At 39.9% G+C, this 23,736-nt stretch overlaps 1 protein-coding gene across 1 annotated transcript in view; it reads left to right on the top strand.

The window, feature by feature from the left end:
* The first annotated feature begins 1,342 nt into the window (after window positions 1-1,342).
* furinb (furin (paired basic amino acid cleaving enzyme) b) overlaps window positions 1,343-23,736 on the top strand; it is a 94,757-nt gene continuing 72,363 nt past the window's right edge. Inside the window, exon 1 of the mRNA XM_037682716.1 lies at window positions 1,343-1,519. Coding sequence (XP_037538644.1) covers window positions 1,343-1,519 — 177 coding nt within the window. The remainder of the gene's footprint in view (window positions 1,520-23,736) is intronic.

The following is a 23,736-nucleotide window of genomic DNA, read 5'->3' as shown; positions in this document are numbered from 1 at the left end:
AATCAGTGATGCAACACCAATGAGTTTATTTATGTGCTAATGTGCAGGTAAATGGAAGGTAAAAATGGAAAAGAAAGCAAAACTGTGTGTTGACTACTACACACACACACACACACACATTCTGCTCATTTTCTCTATCTCTGCAGCACAGTCAGCAAAAACAGCAGAGATCCATCTGGTCGTTATATGAAACATGTTGTGATTTTGAACATAAGTACACAGAAGTGGAAGACTTCAGCAAGTAGAGAAGAGAGACTAACTATATTTGAAGGAATCTGAAATAACAGTACTATTGTCAAAAGTTCTAGCTATCTGTGAACATTAGGTTAGATCTAATTAATTAGTTATGTTGTCCACCTTAGAAAGCATACTGTTTAACACTCACAACTGCTTGTAAACAAATCCAGCTAGGGTGACTTTTCATAATTTACAACAAGTTTACATTTTTGGCACTTCATGCATCAACAATGTAGTAAATGTACTGGAACAGTAATGCTATTTTGGTAGTATCAGCGGACACAGAACAGACTTCCGTGTCTGCATTGTCTCTCTTTATCTTTTACAGATTAAACTCCCACACTTAGCATATACCCAGTCTATTTTCTCTAACGTATAGACCGCTTTCCAACTGCTCAGACAGCTACAAATCAAAGGCCAGAAGTGAAGGCAGGCTGGGACGTCGTTTGTTTGAACTCCTGCTCAGATAATGGTTCTTTTCGTCATGCCTGGTATTTTACTGTCCAGTTAGAATGTGTTGAAGATATCTCGTCATGCCTAATAAGTAGCTGGTCGAATTTACATTCCAGATTAATCTAAACTAAAGACCAGTGTCTGAGTGAGAATTTAAACATGCTCTCCTCTGTAAAGCACCTTTTGTCTTCTTTTTGCCATTAGCAGTACTGACTTGCTTGTAGCTTTTCCTGTATTTCAGCGTCATGCTCACTGCTTATCATTACCATACATTACCATTTCAGGTCTCAAAAAGATAAAGAAGAATTGATAAATAAGTTTGGTTTTGGTAGCTCCTTTGTCTGTTTTGATGAAAAAAATATGCTTTGCACATTTTTTGTAGTCTCAGTAAGCTTCTTTTAAATTGAATGTTAAGGTGTGAGGGTGTGATGTCTGTTTGGGTTTGTTTGGGTCAGAAGGTGTCTGCAGTGGTTAATTCAAGCCCAAGAGTGACCCAGTTAAAAAGGCCATGTTTTTGTTTATAGCTTGCTCTGTCCTCTCCTCTCTAGGCCACTGTTCTACTTTGCTGCTGTAAGGTAGAGCAGTCCAACTCTGCCTGGGAGGCTGTGAATGACAGAAGAATAGGCTGCCCCTGTGAAGCGTTCTTCTTTTAATGGATGCCCAGGTGGCCCTGCTGCTCGTTTGGACAGGTCTTGTCCTGCTGACAGCTGAACTGAAGTGGATTGATGCTGCAGAGATGTACACCAACACTTGGGCTGTCCAGATCAACGGGGGCCTAGAGGAGGCTGACCGCATCGCCAAGGAACATGGTTTTATCAACCAAGGCAATGTAAGTTCCACTCATATTATACTTTATTGCTATTGCACCTGCAGAATGCATACTGTATATAGACCTGTTAGTGATGCTCTCTTAATATTAATATCTAAAGATGATAAACAAAATTTGCTTTGGACTATAGCTTATAGAATACAGGTGGCTTGATGCCACAATGCACCATCAAAACTGAGCATCATAGAGTACCAAGTTCATCACAGTGTGTTATGACACCTCCAGGCCATCCTGTTTTTGCAGTGCATTGCCCAACTGTGACCCTGTACCCCTCTTGAAGCTTAGCTGGAGCGTGCATGATTCACGAACACACTGGCAGACAGTATTGTTTACAGAGAAGTGTTAGAAATAGATGGAAATAATAAGCCAGGCTTTTTTTTTTTCCAAGGTCTGACAGAAGCTTGTTAAATCTAATTATGGTGTAGGCAGTTTAATTATGTTGCTAGCAATTCAGATTCTGTTTTTGAGATTACCAAGTCATTCTAATTAATAGATATGCTGTGTGAAACTTTTTTTTTTTAAATAAGAAAAACAATTGCTGGGGTGGGGGGAAACAGCTCCCTCAATCATATGTTAAATTAAGTATCAAAAGGCTCCCCAAACTAAACTTTCTTGTATTTATGCTCAGCACTTGACAGTAAGTCGCTATTTGGTTCCTTCTTCTCTTGCTGCTTCATTCGAGACTTAAGTTAATTTGCATGCGTCTCTGTGGAGCTGCCTGAGTGCCGCATACACCAGTGAACAGGCTGCTTCTTAAGGTTATGAGAATATGAGAAAGAGGTTCGGCATACTGTCATCGCTGTTTTATTTTCTTCAAAATAAAGATTTTCTGAAAGAGTGGTTTGCAAAATGAATTTTTGTTTAATCCTCCGTGAGCTTTGCAAAAAGTTGTGAGAAAGATGAACACTGTTTTGGGCATGATGTGTCCTTGTAATAAATGCTGTTTTTATCCTCTTCTTTATATTGAATTGAATTTTACTTGACAGAAAGTCTGTCCAGTAGATTTTGTTTAAATTTAGAGTTCCTTTTGTATTGATCTGTAGGGTTGCAGTTTTTTCAGTTAAATTATTTCACTGCTGAGTAAAATTAAAGCCTGTGTGTGATAACAAATCAATCTAGGTACAGAACCACTCTACAGTCTTAGTGCTTATAGTTTGTTTGGTATTCTGCTCACAGATTACAATTACATTTTCTAGACACATAATGCTATAATGCAAGAAAAAGAAATCACTGCACTGAGTTAGGCTGTTCTTGCTTCTGTTGTATATTTTATGTGATTATTTTACCTAAAATTGCTTTTGTTTCTCCTGTTCATCTTTTTACTCATTTCATCAACCCACAAAGATATTTCTAAGTCTCTCTGCTGCCTATTAACCCACTAGATTAATGGACGTATTCTTCACTTTATTTTTCTGTTCTCTTAATTAGCGATTACATCAAAGAAAGATCTATTGGATGCAGGAAGACTTTACAATGAATTTTCCAAGAGATGACACTCTGAATCTCTGGTGTATTGAGGCAGGTTGTCAGTTTAGTGCATGTTCATTCCAAGGGAGTGAAACTCCACTTCTCAAAGTGGGGTGTGAAAACACCTCCCATCTTTCCACCCCTGCCAACTGTGCAGCACTTTTTGCTGCTGCATACAGCATTCCTACATCCACATATCTTCAGTCTTTGTTTTACTGGGGTACCAAAATATTCTCAAACTGTGAATGGATGCTGTTATAAACAGTGATGAGTTCGAGGCTATGTTCTATATTTGTTTAGTGGGTATTGTGCAGGATATGTGTGGGTTTGGGTTAGGTGAGGATTTGTAGAGCTGGGGGCTTCGAGCGGAAATAACTTAGTTGTTTTTTTCTATCATCTTTGATCCTTTTTCTATAAAGCACTTGAAAAGAACAAAGAGGCTGATGTATAATCAGGAAGTAATAGGTTTTTATCACTAATGTGCTTATGGGATCATCACATACCTGATTATTTGTTCATGGCAGTTCTTAGGAAAACCTTTTTTTTTTTTTGTCTTTATGCGTCTGCATATTTACGTATGTTTCACTTTAATGTTTTCAAGGATGTTTCCTTTGCTGAAAGCATATTTCTGTGTGTGCAAATGTATGCTGAATGTCAGGGATTAAGTGCAAATGTCATTGAGACGTCCTAGTGTGAATCAGCATTTAGCTAGCTGTCACAAGTATCATTTTATCTGTTTATTTGTAATGTAATCAATAGTGTTTTTTTTTTTTTTTCTCAGCAAAGTATTGTATTTGTGTAGGAGTCCTAAACCATTGCGGAGTTTACAGCTAAATGTCATGCTGTGCTCTTGGTGAGCTGAGTCAGAATCATTGTTTTCATGAGAATGGACAGGCTCTGTGGGTGTTGACTGACTCCATCACCTTGAAGTAGACAACCAGAACCTTCTATCATTTTTGCCTTTTCTTTCTTTTTGCTTTCCCCTTTACAACTTCATCTAGAAGTCTCTTTCTATTTATAGCTACCTCATTCAGAACACAAGGCTATTTTATTTGCAATAGTTTTGTCACTCAGCGCCCCCACCCCCGTCTGCTGTGCTGTTTGTTGCCCACCTAAAAAAAAAAACTGCAGGAAAACACTGCCACCTTTAGTATTGTTCACATAAAATGTCATCTCCAGGTAATGAGCAAATGTGTGATTGCATCTAGATTCAGCTGTTAGAGGGATTTCTTTAAAATACTTGAAATGCTATACTTAATACTATAATACGTAATGCTATACTAAATAATTATAATACTTGAAAATTGAACTTTCCAAACACAGATAAGCAATTTCTGCCAGGTTGATTTTAAGATGACCACTGTCATAGTTTGCACACAAGCCCCTGTTAGACGTGTAGCATAATGCCAAAGACCTAAATTGCTCATCTGGAATATCACAAAACAGGGGATGGCTTGTGTAAACTGTTTCTTGTAAATTTCAGTCAAATGATTTATTTTTGCTTTAATCTCTGTAAATGAAATTCAATAAATGATTAAATGTGAAAAATAAATTGCATCAAATGACTAAATGAGATTAAATTCCATCCATCCATTTTCTTTACCTGCTTATTCCATTTTGGGTCACGGGGGTCGCTGGTGCCCATGTCCAGCAATCACTGTGCGAGGGGTGGGGTACACCCTGGACAGGTCGCAAGTCCATCAGAGGGACACATAGAGACAAACGAGACAAACAACCATTCACTCTCTCACTCACACCTAGGGACAATTTAGAGTTACCAATCAGCCTAACATGCATGTTTTTGGACTGTAGGAGGAAATTGGAGAACTCAGAGAAAACCCACACATGCACGGAGAGAACATGCAAACTCCACCCAGAAAGGTCCCCGTACCAGGGTTTGAACCAGAGACCTGCTCGCTGAGAGGCAGCAGCTCTACCAGTTGCGCCACCGTGCTGCCCAACCAAAATAATAAATAAATAAAATAAAAAACTTTTACGTGTGTTTCAATCTACAACAAGAAGCTTTGAAAGTTATTTGAGAAGCCCTAAAGAGTACAAAGCAGTGAGAAAAGCTGCACACTTTCTAAACCAATTGTCCAAGTAATAAAACTATTAAAACCTATTAAGAGGAAAACATGTTTTTTTTTGTCCCAACTTCTGACAACTAACTGACACCTCTCTCCCAAGGACAGAAACCTAATGGAAACACTGCCATTTTTTTTTTTCTTTTTTTTTACTTAAATCATTGCTAGTTTGCAATGCATTGCAGTTATTTAAAAAAAAAGGAGATGGCAAGCTTTCTGTCTTTCACTAGAGTTTCCTAGTAGGGATTGGGTCGATCCGATCCAGTATCAGTGTTGCGTTCTGATACCAACGTAATTCACTGATGGGAAATTTTAGATCCAACCTCCAGAGCTTTCCATTCCATGAGCCATGTCTGTGCTTTAATGTTCTCTGCTGAAATTACTCCACAAGTGATTCCCTGCTGGCTGCTCTGATAGATGGCTGCAAAATATGGAATGGATTTTCTGAACGGAAGCGTGTCTCATGAGGTACAGAGTTATGAGACACACCTCCGTTCAGGAAATCCATTCCACAGTTTGCAGCCAGCTAGTAGGCGAGCATTGAGCAGCACTGTGGCTAACCAACTTTTCATCCCATGTCCACTGTGTGGAAATATTTTACGCTAGGAACACTGCAAAACATGTCAGCAACGTGCAAAGTTTACAAAGCCATTGTACCGAGAGGCAGAAGCTCCGTTGCGACTTATAATACAACAAACTTAAATCAACATTTGAAAAAAAACAAAACACCACACAAGGATTCACAAGGATATTATTTTTTTACCAGAGGGCAGAAAGACGAAAGTAGCTGACGGGAATTACTTCTGGAGTCATTACAAAAACAAGGTAAATCAGACAATGAGAAAACTAAAGGGATTACTGAAAAGTTGCTTAACTTGGGTAGGCAGGGTGCTTGGTTCTGTTAGTGAGGGACGCCCTGCTTGTATTATCGTAGGGGAAACACTGAAGATATAGTTTACCCTCTCCAGAAGATATTTATCAGAGACTGAGCACCCTGAACTATACATCGAGCGTCAACCAAGTTAGCTGAGAAGTTCAAAGGAGTTCCAGCATTGAGCCCCACAGTTATTTGGACTTCAGATGTCTCCCCAGTACCACTGATAAACCTCAATGTGCATTGGGTTGACTCAGATACACACAGAGTATAACGTATTAACTTTTTTTTTCTCCCTTGAAGAATAATTACACAGACTCTGTTGTTAAGCTTAATCCTGGTCACCTTCTATGCCAAACTTCCTACTGTACTTGGTTTGTGCTATGCAGATGCAGTTTTATTGATAGTGTGTGTTAGATGTTTAAACTTATCACACTTTTCTTTTATTTCAGATGTTTGACATTTGAAAACCTTGATTTGTTGCTGCTACATAAACAAGAATGTACTTAATTTTTGCTCATCAGATTCACATTGTTTTATTGATAGTGTGAATGTTTATACTTAAAGCACTTTTCTTTTAGAATTGACATTTGAAAACTTTGATTTGTTACTGCTACAAGGAGCCAGTAATTATACTTAGTTTGTGCTGATCAGATGAAGCAGCCCTTTGTATTTTATTTGGAGAGGGGTAGTGTTCTAGAAGTTTACCCTTTATGGTTTTATGTCTTGAATTTAATATTGGCAGTCAATTTGAAGCCCGTTCCTTACAGTTGCACATTTGTTTTCAGGATGGGATACTTCCTGTTATCAGTATTTTCTGTTTTTCCTGATTTCCTTTTCTGATGTTATGCTTGCCTCAAGTTGCCTTTTGAGACATATATGCAACAATGGAACATATCGTACTTCCCTGTAGAGAGGAGTTTATTACAGCCTCATATAAAATCAACAATAATGATAATAATAATAATACTGAAGTCAACAGAGCTCTGGTTTCAGAATAGTATCGTATCGGCAGATAACCAAATTCAAGTATCGGGATTGGAAGTGGGGAAAAAAACGTGGAACGGTACATCCGTATTTCCTTGAGCAATCTCAGACAAAATAACAAAAAAAATAGACATTACTGAATATAACTTAAATTCATGTTTATTTGGCATGTCCAAGTTGAAAATAACAATTTAATAACATCAGCCACTTGAAATTATTACAGTAGAGTGTTCCCACTTGAGAGAATGTTTTACACAGTGGTGGAGTCGGTGTACTCTAAACAAGAATTAGTAGAGCTAAAATCTCAAATAAAATGCCTTGGAGCTATACATGCAGAATAGTGGTTATTGCCTTTTTCTCCTATAATTATTTTAGGTTTATTGTTGTTGTTGTTGATCATTATAAAGAATTATGAGAACGTCATATAAAACTATAGCCTATTATTTTTTGTTTTACAGGAGCACAGTTTTTTAGTGAAGCAACACGAGTTGTTAGGATATAACATGAGCATCAACTCAACAAATAATCACGGTTTTGACTGATCTTCATCTCAGTATGTCACTGCTGTTATGTTTCTGGTTGTGCACACTTGTACAGAGATGTACATATTCTATCACATACTCAACTCTTCCTCATAAACCACACTGTTTTATAGACTGGCAGTGGTAGTATGTGCAGAATTTATACTTCACCGTTTCTCGCATGTTTCAAAAGTGAAAATAGAAAATCCCAGTCTGAACTTAGATTGTGCAGTTTTGATACAGACCTTAATGATTTTGCTTAGGTGATGCTAATACATTATAATGAGACTAAGAGATTAATGTAAGAAAAAAGTAATGGTGTTTCTCTTACAAGAAACTCCAAGCTGGGTGGTTGTCATTTATTTGTTTTGTTTTCCTTCCCATTTTTCTCCATCTTTTTTAAACACGGTAAATCTTTAGCTCAATTAGAGCCATTTTTCTCCACAGGCAAGTGGGACTAAGGACACTTTACACAAATGACTGGCCTTTTGAATATTTCTTTATCTGGTAAACTCTAATAATTTACAGTGAAATTGGTCAATTGAAAGAAGATAAATGAATTAAATACATAGAATTTTGTAGTTGATTTGCATTTTTGCTAGGAAAATCTCAGTGGTTATAAAGAATAAAACAGCACAGGGAAAAGTAAACCCAGTTATTAAGAACATGCAGTCACAGTCGTTTTTTTAATTTTGCGTTTCAGAATTCGGGAGTGTTTATTCTCAGCACTAGTGGAAATGGAAATACTGTACACTATATTCAGTGTTGCTTTTAATGTGTTACATGAAAAGTGTGTTTTGTTTTTAATAATTCAGACTTATTAATATTAATACTTACTGATTGGCAGGTACTGCTCGAGCTTATTTTTGTTTGGCTGCATAATTTCTTTTCAGTACAATTAAACTGTTTTTCTACCTGCTCTGTTTTTTTTTTTTTCATTTCAAACTGGCATGTCGCCCAAACACAAAAAGGAAATGACAAATTAGAAAATGGGGAAAATGCAAACATGAATATATAATGTGAAGTTGGTTAGATGTTCTGTAGGTTTGCTTTCCTAATTATAGGCTTATCTATAGAATGAAGAAATGTCATATATAAGAACTATAGCGGTTCCTATTTCATTTTTACTGAAGGAATGTGCGTGTATTTTAGGTACAATACTTTTACTTCACATTTATTTTCTCTAATATAGTTTCAGAAACCGTTAGAAACGCTGTAAATGCATGTAATGCATGTAATGAGTCATCCTCAGTTAACCAATGTAAATGCAAAAAGGCTTAATGTTTAAAAAAACTTATGTGGTCTTTGCCTTTTTGTTTTCCATGCATGCTTATGTTGAATAAAAAGCCTTTAATGTATTTTTGTGTATGAAGATTTGATCACTCTTTGAATAAAGGGTATAAAATAAAAGCCATGAGTCCACTTCTTCAGACCCTCTAGGGGTCACTGCATTAAAAACTTTCATGGTTCTTCTGATATAAAAGTTGGAGACATTTCAGAAAACTACAGATCATTGCTGCATTCATAAATCCTAAACACTATCAAGCATAAATAAATAAAAACACAATTAATAAAAGTCTTAACAGTCCTTTATATGGGCTTTTGGATTCTTTAAGAAAGACTAGTTTTTTTTTACAGCTCTACCATCTGAGTCACCGTCCTGCCCCATCTGACTCTCATTTTACTAAAAATTAATTGTAGATGCTGAAAATGTATTTTGCCTCATACTGCATTGCAGATTCAGTATATGTAATAATTCATGATTTAGCCTAATTGTAAAAATATGAACAAATGTAATGATTTTGTTTGTTTATGTTGTTTAAACTTGATCTAGTTTTCAGTTTAGGTTCATGTGTGAAAATATGTTTTAGGTCATTTTTATTTGCACAAAGATTAAGCAAATGCTAACGAGTTCAAAACTTTTCCAGTACCACTCTAGGTTGCCATGGCAATAATTGGCAGCATATTAGTGCTGGCAGCTTCTTTCCCATGCTGGGGGAAGACAGCCACTTTTTTTGTTGCCGGTACAATGCCATGTACTTTCCTATGCCTGGAGGCTGCAGTTATGCACTTCTCCTTATGATTTGTTTTTAGTTTTAAAATTTGAATTAGGCTCGGGGAGGGATCTCTGTATGCACTGCACCTTTCTTAAAATAGACCATTGGTATAATTTTCTTTCTTCACATATAATCACCTGATTTTTTTCCATGAGTCATCCTCAGTTAACCAAATCCACAAGGAAGTTTTGCTTAGCAATAATCTAATTTCCCTGTGTAGCTTTTTGCCCTTTTATTTCATGACCTTTATAACGTCTTTCCATCTTAATATGGAGACCAAACCTCCACTTCTCTTTTTCTCTTCTTTATTCTTTTCTTTAAATGTGTTCTCCAGTCATGTTATTTATAATTTTCTCTTTTGTCTTATTTATTTCAGCGTTCAATGATGTTTACCTCCTTGGCTTCTTGTCCTTTAAGTGCAACATCTTATTTCATGGAGAGTGCAGTTACAAACCACGTAGCTGTTTCCAAAAACATCTCATCTATGGGTTGGTGTGCAGCATCGGAGATCTTCAAAAATTATTACACATAATGATTCTTGAACTTGTGTTCTGGCCTATAAAATCACAGTTATGCCTACTACTAACATGACGTAGAGTGAAATCCTGCACTTGAGTTTGGGGCTACTAATAGATGGTGACTAGAAGAATAGTAGCTTTAGTGGAAAAGATGGCTGAAAAAACCAGTGAGTATAAATGGAGTGCTTGAAAGAAAAGGCCAAGTCTTTCATATTGCTCTATGTTCCTCTGAAATATGGAAGCAGTTGTGTGTGAATTTACTCTTTATTCAAGTTTTCCTTTCATCTGGGAGGGTCTTTTAGGACTGCTCACATTTCTAATCTGGCTGTTATTTACTTTCAATAGACTTGAGTTAACTGAAGATGGATCTCTTCTCTTTACTTGTGCTGAAACAACAATTTACATACAATTTAATTGGTCTCTACTTTGCTATTTATAAATTAGATTTCAGGTATCTTCATTTGCATGTATTTTGTTAGTTTATAGCACAATGTAGTGTTTAAAACAGTGTTCATTTGTTACGATTGTATCATGTCATTAATTCGAACATAAATGCATTTTCTTTTACAGACATTGAAATTCTAGGAGTTTTGAAAATGTGTGATGGTCACCAGATCGTTCAGTTGAAAACCTTTCCGGTTTTTGAATCAACACGCACTCGACACCGTCCTAGCTGATCATTTTATCATTGGTTTGCTTATTTATATTTGAAACAGAATAATAGAAACAGAAAACATTATTCTCATCTAACATTTGTAAAACAGTCCAGTGAGGTTAAATTATTAAAAACGAAAGCACACCTATTCACCTAGTTTGTTGTGAAACTGTAAAGAAACTATCCGTTGAACAAGATTCCTCGTTTGCTATGTTTTACTTTCATTGGCTGCTCTTTCCTACTTGCTGCAGTCAAACTTATTTGAAGAGACCAGATTTATCACTTCATTATCTTTTGTTAAATGGATCTAACATATTCTTCTTTGGAGGCGTGTTTTGGACATTTGTTTTTGTCACAGCACAGTGTGTTGCCTTGAGTTTCCACACTCCTTCATGCTTCACAGTAGGAATCCACACCATAAGCCATTTTTGCACATGAACACCAAAGATGTTCTAGAAAGCATGTGGACAACTTGGTCTGGACGTCTTCCGTAGTTGCTATTCACACATGCACATCACAGCAGGAGAGTTTCTGCTGAAGATGCATTCGCACAGCATGAAATACAAAGTGGTGTGTGGTGAAGCGTCTATTTAGAGCGGCCAGAAGGCAGAATATGATGCAAAAAGGATGTTATGAAAATTGCTGTGTTTACAACAAAATAACGATGGATGAGGCGCCATGAAAAATTATTTTGTGTTGTTATTAAAAGTGCATGAATTTGTATGTATCTCCGCTAAGAAAAAAACAAACCCTGACTGAAATGCAGCATTTAGGTCACTACAGTAATTTAGAGTATGAACCAGCAACTTTTACTATTTACAGACTTGCGTACTCAATTATTCGCAATGAATGCCAGATGAAAAACACAAATGGACCTAGTGTTTCCTTGCCCGGACGTGGGTCACCGGGGCCCCACTCTGGAGCCAGGCCTGGAGGTGGGGCACGTGGGCGAGCGCCTGGTGGCCGGGCTTTTACCCATGGAGCTCGGCCGGGCACAGCCCGAAGAGGAGACGTGGGTCCCCCTTCCCATGGGCTCACCACCTGTGGGAGGGGCCAAAGGGGTCGGGTGCAATGTGGGATGGGTGGTGGCCGAGGGCGGGGACCCTGGCGGTCTGATCCTCGGCTACAGAAGCTGGCTATTGGGACGTGGAATGTCACCTCACTGGTGGGGAAGGAGCCTGAGCTGGTGTGTGAGGCTGAGAGGTTCCGGCTAGAAATAGTCGGACTCACCTCTACGCATGGCTCGGGCTCTGGAACCAGTTTCCTTGAGAGGGGCTGGACACTCTTCCACTCTGGAGTTGCCCCTGGTGAGAGGCGCCGAGCAGGCGTGGGCGTACTAATTGCCCCCCAACTTGGTGCCTGTGTATTGGGGTTCACCCCCGTGAATGAGAGGGTGGCCTCTCTCCGCCTACGTGTGGGGGGACGGGTTCTGACTGTCGTTTGTGCTTATGCACCAAACGGCAGTTCAGATTATCCACCCTTTCTGGAGTCCTTAGAGGGGGTACTGGAAAGTGCACCTTCTGGGGACTCCCTTGTTCTGCTGGGGGACTTCAATGCTCATGTGGGCAATGACAGTGAGACCTGGAGGGGTGTGGTTGGGAGGAATGGCCCCCCTGATCTGAACCAGAGTGGTGTTCTGTTGTTGGACTTCTGTGCTCGTCATGGATTGTCAATAACGAACACCTTGTTCAGGCATAAGGGTGTCCATATGTGCTCTTGGCACCAGGACACCCTAGGCCGCAGTTCGATGATCGACTTTGTCATCGTCTCATCTGATCTGCGGCCACATGTCTTGGACACTCGGGTGAAGAGAGGGGCGGAGCTGTCAACTGATCACTACCTGGTGGTGAGTTGGCTCCGATGGTGGGGGAGGATGCCGGTCAGACCTGGTAGGCCCAAACGTATTGTGAGGGTTTGCTGGGAACGTCTGGCAGAGTCTCCTGTGAGACGGAGTTTCAACTCCCACCTCCGGGAGAACTTTGAACATGTTCCAAGGGAGGTGGGGGACATTGAGTCTGAGTGGACCATGTTTCGTGCCTCTATTGTCGAGGCGGCTTACCAGAGCTGCGGCCGCAAGGTTGTCGGTGCCTGTCGGGGCGGCAACCCTCGAACCCGATGGTGGACACCGTCGGTGAGGGATGCTGTCAGGCTGAAGAAGGAGTCCTATCGGGCCTTTTTGACCTGTGGGACCCTGGAAGCAGCTGATGGGTACCGGCAGTCCAAGCGACATGCGGCTCGGGTGGTTGCTGAGGCAAAAACTCGGGCATGGGAGGAGTTCGGAGAGGCCATGGAGAACGACTTCCGCACAGCTTCGAGACGTTTCTGGTCCACCATCCGGCGTCTCAGGGGGGGGAAGCGGTATGCCACCAACACTGTTTATAGTGGGGGTGGTTTGCTGCTGACCTCAACTCGGGATGTTGTGGGTCGGTGGGCGGAATACTTTGAAGACCTCCTCAATCCCACCGGCACGTCTTCCACTGAGGAAGCGGAGCCTGGGGACTCTGGGTCGGGCCCTCCAATCTCTGGTGCTGAGGTCACCGAGGTGGTTAAAAAGCTCCTCGGTGGCAGGGCCCCGGGGGTGGATGAGATCCGCCCAGAGTTCCTTAAGGCTCTGGATGTTGTAGGGTTGTGTTGGCTTACGCGACTCTGCAATGTTGCGTGGACATCGGGGGAAGTTCCCCTGGATTGGCAGACCGGGGTGGTGGTCCCCCTATTCAAAAAGGGGGACCGTAGAGTGTGTTCCAACTACAGGGGAATCACGCTCTTAAGCCTCCCTGGTAAGGTCTATTCGGGGGTTCTGGAGAGGAGGGTCCGTCGGATAGTCGAACCTCGGATTCAGGAGGAACAGTGCGGTTTTCGTCCTGGCCGTGGAACACTGGACCAGCTCTACACTCTCAGCAGGGTCCTGGAGGGTGCGTGGGAGTTTGCCCAACCAGTCTACATGTGCTTTGTGGACTTGGAGAAGGCTTTCGACCGCGTCCCTCGGGGGGCCCTGTGGGGGGTACTCTGGGAGTATGGGGTACCAGGCCCTTTGATACGGGCTGTTAGGTCCCTGTATGACCGGTGTCAGAGCCTGGTCCGCATCGCCGGCAGTAAGTCGGGCTTGTTCCCGGTGAGAGTTGGACTCCGCCAAGGTTGCCCTTTGTCACCGATTCTATTCATAACTTTTATGGACAGAATTCCTAGGCGCAGCCAAGGTGTTGAGGGGATCCGTTTTGGTGGCCTCAGAATTGCATCTCTGCTTTTTGCAGATGATGTGGTCTTATTGGCTTCATCAGATCGTGATCTACAGCTTTCGCTGGAGCGGTTCGCAGCCAAATGCGATGCGGCTGGGATGAAGATCAGTTCCTCCAAATCCGAGGCCATGGTCTTGAGCCGGAAAAGGGTAGAGTGCCCTCTCTGGGTCAGGGAGGAGGTCCTACCCCAAGTGGAGGAGTTCAAGTATCTTGGGGTCTTGTTCACGAATGAGGGAAAAATGGAGCGTGAGATCGATAGGCGGATAGGTGCAGCGTCTGCAGTGAAGCGGGCGCTGTACAGGTCTGTCGTGGTGAAGAGAGAGCTGAGTCAAAAGGCGAAGCTCTCAATTTACCGATCGATCTACGTTCCCACCCTCATCTATGGTCACGAGCTTTGGGTTGTGACCGAAAGAATGAGATCTCGGATACAAGCGGCCGAAATGAGTTTTCTCCGCTGGGTGTCTGGGCTCTCCCTTAGAGACAGGGTGAGAAGCTCGATCATCCGGGAGGGACTCGGAGTAGAGCCGCTGCTTCTCCACATCGAGAGGAGCCAGTTGAGGTGGCTTGGGCATCTGTTTAGGATGCCTTCTGGACGCCTCCCTGGTGAGGTGTTCCGGACACGTCCCACCGGAAGGAGGCCCAGGGGAAGACCCAGGACACGCTGGAGGGACTACGTTTCTCGGCTGGCCTGGGAACGCCTCGGGATTCCCCCGGAAGAGCTGGCCCAAGTGGCTGGGGAGAGGGAAGTCTGGGCCTCCCTACTTAGGCTGCTACCCCCGCGACCCGACCCCGGATAAGCGGAAGAAAATGGATGGATGGATGGATGGAATGCCAGATAGTTTTTTTACTCTTTCAGACATTGTCTTGTCAGCTAGAAATGTTTCTCTGGATTTGGATAAAGAATGCTTGTGAAAAGTCCAAAGTGTGTGCTAACCCATGCTTAATTTGAGCCGGATCCTGCCAGAACAGGATCTGGGGACTCTTATTTTGACTGAGTGCGTTCCGGTAACTATTTGCTAACTCTCAGGCTTACTAATAATAACGTTATGAACAAATATGACTGCCTTGAACTAGGGAAGCACAATATTTTTGGCATGGTATCAGTATCGGCCGATATTAGCGTTAAAGTTAAATATTAGACATCGGCCATTCCATCAAAATAACTCGCCGATATAAAAGACAACCCAGTGACAAGGATGCCTGCAGTGCCAGCACAATGTGATGACGTCACTTGCGCCTACCTGTTCTGATCACAGCGGAGAGGAAGAAGTCAAAATGTTGGCGGTGTGGAAGTGGTTTTTTTTCATTGAGGATATCGGATTCCGAAGATTTTTGGACAACGTTGAGACTCACTACATCGTCCCCAGTCAGATATTTTTCTGACGTAGCCTTACCCGAGTTACAAGTCGTCATTTCTGATGTCATTGAGAAGCTAATAGCTGATAGCACTTGGGTGAGTTTTATCACAGACATTTGGACGTCGAGTGTTAGCCCCATTAGCATGATTAGTCTTACAGCACAATGATGGACAAAAACTTTGAACTTAAAAAGGCTGTCCTTCATGCACAAGAGTGCAGAGGATCCCACACTGCAGCTAGGAACCTGGAGCAAGCCTCCACAAGTGAGACAGCATCGCAGGTGAATAATGCTATTAAATAATATTTAACACTTTTCATTTCATATGTTAAAGTGCTATACATATGGCTGTTACTGAATGTACAGTATGTCACCAGCTCTTACAGCTGTTACACATTTTTTGTAGCAAATAAGCCTAAATAAGAAGGCTATGTTTTGACAAAGGAAAGTATATTAAAAATATCAGAATTGGTCATCGGCCAAATAAATTTTAACATATCGGCATATCGGCCAAAAATCCAATATTGTGCATCCCTATCTTGAATTAATAAAACTTATATTGGATATGTATTGTAAATTGAAAATAATTATATAAACACTAATTTTAAACACAACAGCCACTTACAAGCATACGATCTGCCTCTTTAAGTAGCATTTCCGTGTCTACTCTTAAAAAAATGTCCGCCCCTAAAAGAGTGGTGGGGGTGAGTACCTAGCTAGCCAGGCAGTCATACGCGGGCAGGAGCTCACAGGCAGCCGCAGGCAGGTGCCTGGAGGTTTCACATGTGGAGTCGGACAACAACAAGCAGGGACATTGTCGGTTTCAGAACCGTCAAGTAAGTGGGGGGCGGGGGTGGAGGATTGTTTACAAATGTAGGTAAACATAGATATTTAACAAGCCGTTAAAATACACCAGAATGCAGGAAATGGCATCTATTCAAATTTTTCTGGGGGGGGGGACCTCCCCCCGTCAGCCTGCATGCTATTTGCATTCCAACATCGATCGGTTTACAAATTAAGTCCTGGCGCTAACCTAAAGAATGTCAACCATTTTTAATCACATTTTTATTTAGGGCATTATTACATTGATGCTATTGATTTTTGTCACGATAGAAACTTAAACAATAATCACAAAAACTGCAAAATGTGTGGATTAGTTAAAATTTTGACCAATTCTCCTTGGAGAATATAAGTGCTATACATGCACGTTGTGTGTTCAACTTTCTCACATATCCATGACTGTTGCACAGATTGTTTGTACCCAGACCAAACACAACAATGAAAGTGGTTCTCGCAGCACTCGGTCAACAACAGTCAGTTACAGCATGACATTTTGAGAAGAGGCCGCATGATGCGTGGTCACATAAGTGGTGCAGTAGTGGCTCTGGCTTTTGAATTCTCTCATGTGTCTGCAGCCATTTGTGATATTGCTGTGAAACACTAAAATGGCCAATCTAATCTGTATAGTAAATGTGACTGTGTAAAGATGATTTTTATTTATTTATTGGCATTTTGAAAATTTGAAATGTATAACTATATTGTGACATTAATTACATAAAATCTGTCACAACAGAATAATGAAAATCATCTGGTCTTAGCAGCAACTGGTGTGAAATAGTCAGGAATGCAATTATTGAATAAATATGAAAATAATCATTTACCAGAAATTAACTAGCTTGAAGCTGTCAGCGTCACTGCTATTGTCATTACTGCCACAATTATTGCTGCCGCTGTCAGTAAACGTTGTTATTACTGCTATCACCACTGAATCTACTGCTGCCGCTAAGCGAAGCAAAAATTAATGAAAATGTTCCAGACAGCATTCATGCTACCACCCAATAAGGCAATCGTAAGCTTTTGTTTGCTGCCATTGTTTTTTTTTTTTGTTTTTTTTTTAAGAATTATTTTCTAGTTTCAAAGTAAAATAGACATTAATTGTTTAATAATTGCAAACATATATTGTATCTCCAACTTAAATTAAATTAAATCATTTAAAAAAAAAACATGCTGCATATTAAAATGAATTATCAGCTCAAGTAAATGAACACGCCAGAAAATCCCACACCTGCTAAGCATGTTTAATGCCTCATTTAAAAAATGTCTTTCATAGGTCTTATAGGGTAGAAATTTTGAGTTCACCTTTTTTTTTTGCCTTAAAGTTGAAATGCACAGGCCTCGAGAAAGCCTCAGGCTGTCCACATCCTCTGCAAGTTAACAGGACTGCTCAAGCAATGCAGCCGAATGAGTTGCTTAGCCATTGCACCACAATCATCTGCTATGCACTTTCAGTTTAATTTATTAAATCTCTACCTTCACAGTCCTGCCCTGTTATGTTTTTTCTCCTAATAACGTCTAGTCAGATTCAATTTTCTCTCCCTGTTCCTTTCCCCCTTTTCACTAGATCAGTTATTGTCCTTGCTATGACTTTTTATTAGAAATGTAATATGTGAGGGCATAAAGAAGGGTTTAAATGAAAATAAGAATTAAAAATAAAACAAGCCAGGTTCTAGATATGTGGGAAGCAATATCTGCAGATGGGAGTTGGCAATCAGATCAGTGCCGAGCCAATATTACAGTGTGCTGTCAGAAACCTGGAACACCTCTTTTAAATCATGCAAGTGCACAAATAATATATAATATGACTGAGGACATAAGACATGCTTTTTAATGTTATTAGATTTTGTGCTCAATTCTGTCATCTATTATGAAGCATCCCGTATGTCAAAATAACTCATAATGTTACACTTTATTTGATGTTTTTGTGTTTTACTTTTCATTGTTTAAATTGCATATTATGTTTGTTTAGCAACAAAATTTCCTTTGATTTCTCCTGTGATTTGTTTCAACATGCAGCCAGTCAGCGCATGAATAATTTCAGACCACATGAAATGTAAAGCTTACATTAGTTATAGTGTTAGATTGTTAGTTCTTTGATCTAAAGGCAGAAAATTAGCAGATGATCACAAGAGGCATAAGAGGCTATTTGTTTATCTTCTCATATATTTTTATGTATGCATGTTTGTTTTTATGCATTTGCCTTTTAATTGAGAAGACACAAATGAAATCTCCACCAACAGGGATGCTAAAGTGCATTTTAATAAATAACATTTTCACCAGTTTTTAAAAAGGTACTGTAAGTATTTGCTGCAAATCAAAGCAAGTGGGCCAATCCTTAGTATCTAAAATGATTTGCACAGATTTTGCTTTAGAAAACCTCATCATACATGCACATAAAACTCTCTAAACCAGTGGTCCCCATCCTTTATTGCGCCACGGACCGGTTTAATGTCGGACTATATTTTCACGGACCGGGGGGTGGGGGTGGGGGCAGAGTAGAATCTGAGGGTCCTACCCCAGAGAATTTTTATTAAAGTAGATGCCATTTCCTGCATTCTGGTGTCTTTCACAAAGGTTTATTGCAGTTGATTAACATGAAACAAACAATGCAAACTCATTATTGAAATGACTGCAAAGCGTTCTCAATGCAAAACTGCTGCAGCTCTGCAGGTAAGGGGCGTTCACTTCAGGACAGACTGATTTTGCCGATTTGTCAGTTGCTTAATTGTCAGTTATAAACATCAACATTAAAAGAAACATCCATCCATCCATTATCTTTACCCGCTTATTCCATTTTTGGGTCATGGGGGTCGCGGTGCCCATGTCCAGCAATCACTGTGCGAAGGGCGGGGTACACCCTGGACGGGTCGCAAGTCCATCACAGGGCCACATAGAGACAAACGAGACAAACAACCATTCACGCTCTCACTCACACCTAGGGACAATTTAGAGTTACCAATCAGCCTAACATGCATGTTTTTGGTCTGTGGGAGGAAACCGGAGTACCCAGAGAAAACCCACGCATGCACTGAGAGAACATGCAAACTCCACCCAGAAAGGCCCCTGGACCGGGGTTTGGACCAGGGACCTGCTCACTGAGAGGCAGCAGCTCTACCAGTTGCGCCACCGTGCTGCCCTTAAAAGAAACAAACATTTGAAATATAGCAGTCTGTGTGTAACAAACGAATATACAAGTTTCACTTTTTGAATGGAATTACTGAAATGAATCAACTTTTTCACAATATTCTAATTTTATGACCAGCACCTGTGTTTCAAATTTACTTTTCATCACTATGTGTGATTTATAAGTGTATTAAGTGCAGGATCATTTCTCATTTAATTAGTAGATCCCACACTGGGGTCAGCTGAGCCTCGTCATCCTCCTCCCTGCTCCGCAGTGATTCACACATCAGATTGTTCTCAAAAGCGCAGGAACTTATGCATAGTGGAAAACTTTAAACATATTTGTGTTTTTTAATAAAATTGCCCATGACTTTGAACGTTTAGGGGCGGAGGTTTTTTTTAAGAGCAGAAGCCGAAACGCGAAGGAACAGCTCTGATGTGAATTCAAAAAAGTTCAAGACAAAACCAGCTCTGATGTGATGTTAGGAAGCTTTGTTTAAAATTGTAGTTTTATTTAGTTAATAGTTTTACAGTCACTCTTTGTCAGGCGGATTGAAAAATTTGCAGTGTAATCCTTCAAATGCGTAGACACGGCCGCGCGCCTCCTCCTATCCTGTCTGCTCCAGACCACGCAGCTAAATTACTCCACCCGAATGGGCAATGTAGAACCAATCTGCACATGGGTCTAACAGAAACTGAAACTTACAACTTGTGTATGTTGACCTGCGTCAAGAGTGAGTCATTGACAGATGTGGTGGAGGTAATCCGGTGATTTTTCATATATTTTTTTCTGTGCGGTCCGGTATAAATTGACCCACGGCCCGGTACCGGTCCGTGGCCTGGTGGTTTGGGACCACTATTCTTAATAACATAATTCTGCTTAGCTCTGTTATCAAAGTGGTAAATCTAGCACTAGCAAATAAGAAAAAATACATGCCATTGGCCATTTTGAGTATGGATTAATATGGTATTTTTGTCTGGATTTTTTTTTATTTTTGCTTTGGGATGCAAACCCAAATTTTGTTGTATTTTGGTGCAATGACAATCAAGGTATTTTCTATTATATTCTATTCTGTTTTATGCAATGCATTTTACATATATGGCTTATAAATTGTATGTACTTAGAAATATTTTCCCCACCTTTACCTACAGTATGTGTGATGCTTCATATTGTGTGCCTTATTCATATGTATAAAATTAGTATTTTTTTTTTTTTTTGTGAACTCACTGTGTTGTTGGGTTGAGGAAAAGGGTTTATATTGTAAAAGGGAAAATATTGTAATTGTTAATAATAAAATAAGTTAAGTATAAATCAAGTGAAACATTTATCAAACCAGCGTCATAAGCATTAATTTTCATGCACAGACAGACCCAAGGCTGTCTGTGATTAGTTGTTCTCTCTTTTTGCACTTCTCCTAAAGAAACATCTGAAATGTTGATACGATGCAGGGAAAAGTTGAACAGAGTAATGTGAACTTTGTGCCACTGTAAGAAAAAAAAAATGAAAGCGTGACCTTTAGAGGAAAGCAAAATGGTGGAGTAAAAGGTCTAGGTGTCTGGTGTTATCAAGCTCTTTCTGAAGCGTGACACTTGATCAATTGCAGAGTGATGCCATTTAGCAGAGACAAGATGATGGTGTAGATGAAAACAAGGCAGTGGTTCCTTTCTGTCTCAGTGAGTCAAGCAGCTTCACTGGTTGTGCACAAAGTTGTGGCAGAAGCAAACAAAGGGGCAGTTCAACAACTAAAACTTTGTTTTATTCACATAAAAACAGATTAAGATTAGTTTCTATAAAAGATATGGGTTTTAAATGAAATGTCTGCAGTTGCATAATTGGTGTTTAATGATCCTTGCAGTGCTATTAGAGTTTTTTGTATGTGGATGATGGGTGCATAGGCGCTACCATGCAGGTCTGCACCCAGATATGGGAGAAGTGTGTTGTAGTTCTAATGGATCCAGATCATTCTCAGTCTGAATAAAATAGATTGAGAGTTTTCCATGTGAAAAGAATACCACAGTACAAGATGAATACAGAAAACTGTTGAAGTGTTCACCCCATTTTCATTCCTCCACTGTTCAGCCGCAAGGACAGCTCTCTAAAATTTCAACCATGCTGAAGTTCTTCAAATTGTATTGTTCAAAATCAAACTGACGTGACAAAATGGAGCCGCTGACCCAGAACATATAAAAGGTTTTGATTCAAATTGTTGTACAACTTTCAAGCCCTTAGCTCTTGATAAGGAATTAGTCTCTGATATTCAGTCATTTAAGCTGCGACTGTGGAAAATGGTCTCTGCAGAACCCCTGCATGGGCTGCAGAATCTGCTCTTTGTCTCCAACATTTATTATTTTCTATTCAGTAAGCCAAGTGAAACATTTGATCCAGACAATGCATCCCAACTATTAAAAGGACCGTTTGAACACATTTGATTTATGGGTTTAACCTACAGATTGAACAAGCAAGTTTATTTATTTATACTAATGTGTCACGCTGGAAAGTAATGCACTGCTTAAATGCCCCTTATTAAATGGTTGGGTGGAGTTGCAGGCACTATAAACTTATAGTCTACATTAAACCATAATTTTTATTAAGTAATCACCTCAACCTTCAGTCATGCATCTAGCATCCATATGTGCTGTAAAGTTTAAGAAATCCAATGCTTCTCAGATGTTAATTTCCTAACTCTGTTTGTCAAAGTTTTCTCCAGTACGCTGCCTTTTGACATGTGAAAGGAAGAAAAAACAACCCTAAAAGTGCTTTTCATATGCAGTATATGCTGCAGAATGCTTCAGCCATTTATCATTGTTATGAAGGCTATCATGGGACCTTGCACAAGAGTCCTTTTTAGTAAGTGCTCTGTACTCTCATGCCTTTTTTTCATGTTGCCACACAAATCCTTACACCCCACACTGCAAATGGGAAGTAGTTTAGTTCCTTTGTTTCTGCTGCATTAGATTTATATAGCATGGTTTAATATGACAGCGTAAAACTTAAATGAAAAGCATACTATATCTGGACCTGATTTCCCTTTATCATGAACTTCCACATAAATTCCAATTGTATGCACATAAATGAGTATTTAAGTGTTTTTATGGTTTTGGTATAATTTTATATGCTTCACCACAAAAATACCATGCAGACTATGACAGAAAGCTATGATTAACATCTATGATTAACTTGTGGCAGATCTGAAGGCTAAAACCACACAAATACATTGCAAAAAAAAAAAAAGTAATAAAAATAATAAAAAATAATAAAGCATCTCAGTACTGTGGTATCCAGGTGGTAGAATGATTCCAATTTTCAATTTTTGTGAAGTCCTGATATGGATAACTTGACAAATTTTGTGATAGCATAAAAAAAAGTTAAAAATGTATTGGTCTGTTCACAATAACGCATTTACGATATATAGATATACAGTAGTCCCTTGTTTATCGTGCGGGATCTGTACCTTGAAGCCCCGCGATAAGTGACAACTGTGAAGTAGGAATAGTAGTACAAGTAGTAAGTAGTAGTTTATTTTAGTTTTAAACCCTTCCCACACTCATGCAATGTTCTAAACAATGTTTATAAATGCTCTAAAAGAGCACAGAGTGTCATGATTTCAGTTCTCTGCCTCTGGCTGCTCTCGGCCAGTGCTCTCGGCCACGCCCACTTCTCCGCTGCAGAGCGGAGATCCTGACACGCTGCCGGGGAAGCTTCTCCTGCAGTGTGGGCTGCACAAAGGTGCAGCAGGTGCTAAATTTAAAATAGTTTATTTTAAATAAAGGTTCCATACCGATCGTGCGGCTCATCCGTCAATTAGCCAGTTGTGTGTCATGTCCAATCTTACTTTGAAAAACTGCGATAGAGCGAGTCCGTGTAAAACGAACCACAAAGTAGCGAGGGACTACTGTATTGTTTCATTTTGTTATTCTTTACCCACATTTTGTTGTATTCAGGTGCAACAACAATAAAGATTTCTTCTCTTCTTTTCTATTCTTTTTTATTCTATTCTATACAATATTTTTTTCCAAAGTGGCATCAGGTACAGAATCTTCTCTATTAATGAAAATCTGACAAAATGTGCTACCAAAAGTTTAATAAACACAAGTATCTGTACATAAAAATTCATCTTAAAAAGGAGCACAGCATTTTTTTATGTATGTTTTAGCCATTTGACCTTTTTAACATGCCACAGAATAGAAGTGTGCCATGTCTGTCAAAATAAATGATTGGACTTTAGTCACCTGTTTATCTGACAGCTGAAAGATGTTACCCATATTAAACAGCAGACATGTATATTTGCCTCCATAAAAGCTTTGTTTGCTCTTAGTAACTTCCTATGCCTCTTACTCTCCCTCTTATTTTTGTAAGAAATGTTAAGCTTTCCTCACCCATTAATAATATTTAGAATTGCTACGCTAAATTCCTGCTGCGTTATGGTGTTTTTACTGACTGCAAAAATGGATCTTTGAGTGAAGGATTTGCCACTCATATTGAGCTGCTCATGTTTAAACAA

Source organism: Nematolebias whitei, chromosome 10, assembly GCF_014905685.2.
Source record: "Nematolebias whitei isolate Nwh7 chromosome 10, NemWhi1, whole genome shotgun sequence".
Classification (NCBI taxonomy): domain Eukaryota; kingdom Metazoa; phylum Chordata; class Actinopteri; order Cyprinodontiformes; family Rivulidae; genus Nematolebias; species Nematolebias whitei.
This window is presented reverse-complemented; position numbering and strand designations above follow the sequence as displayed.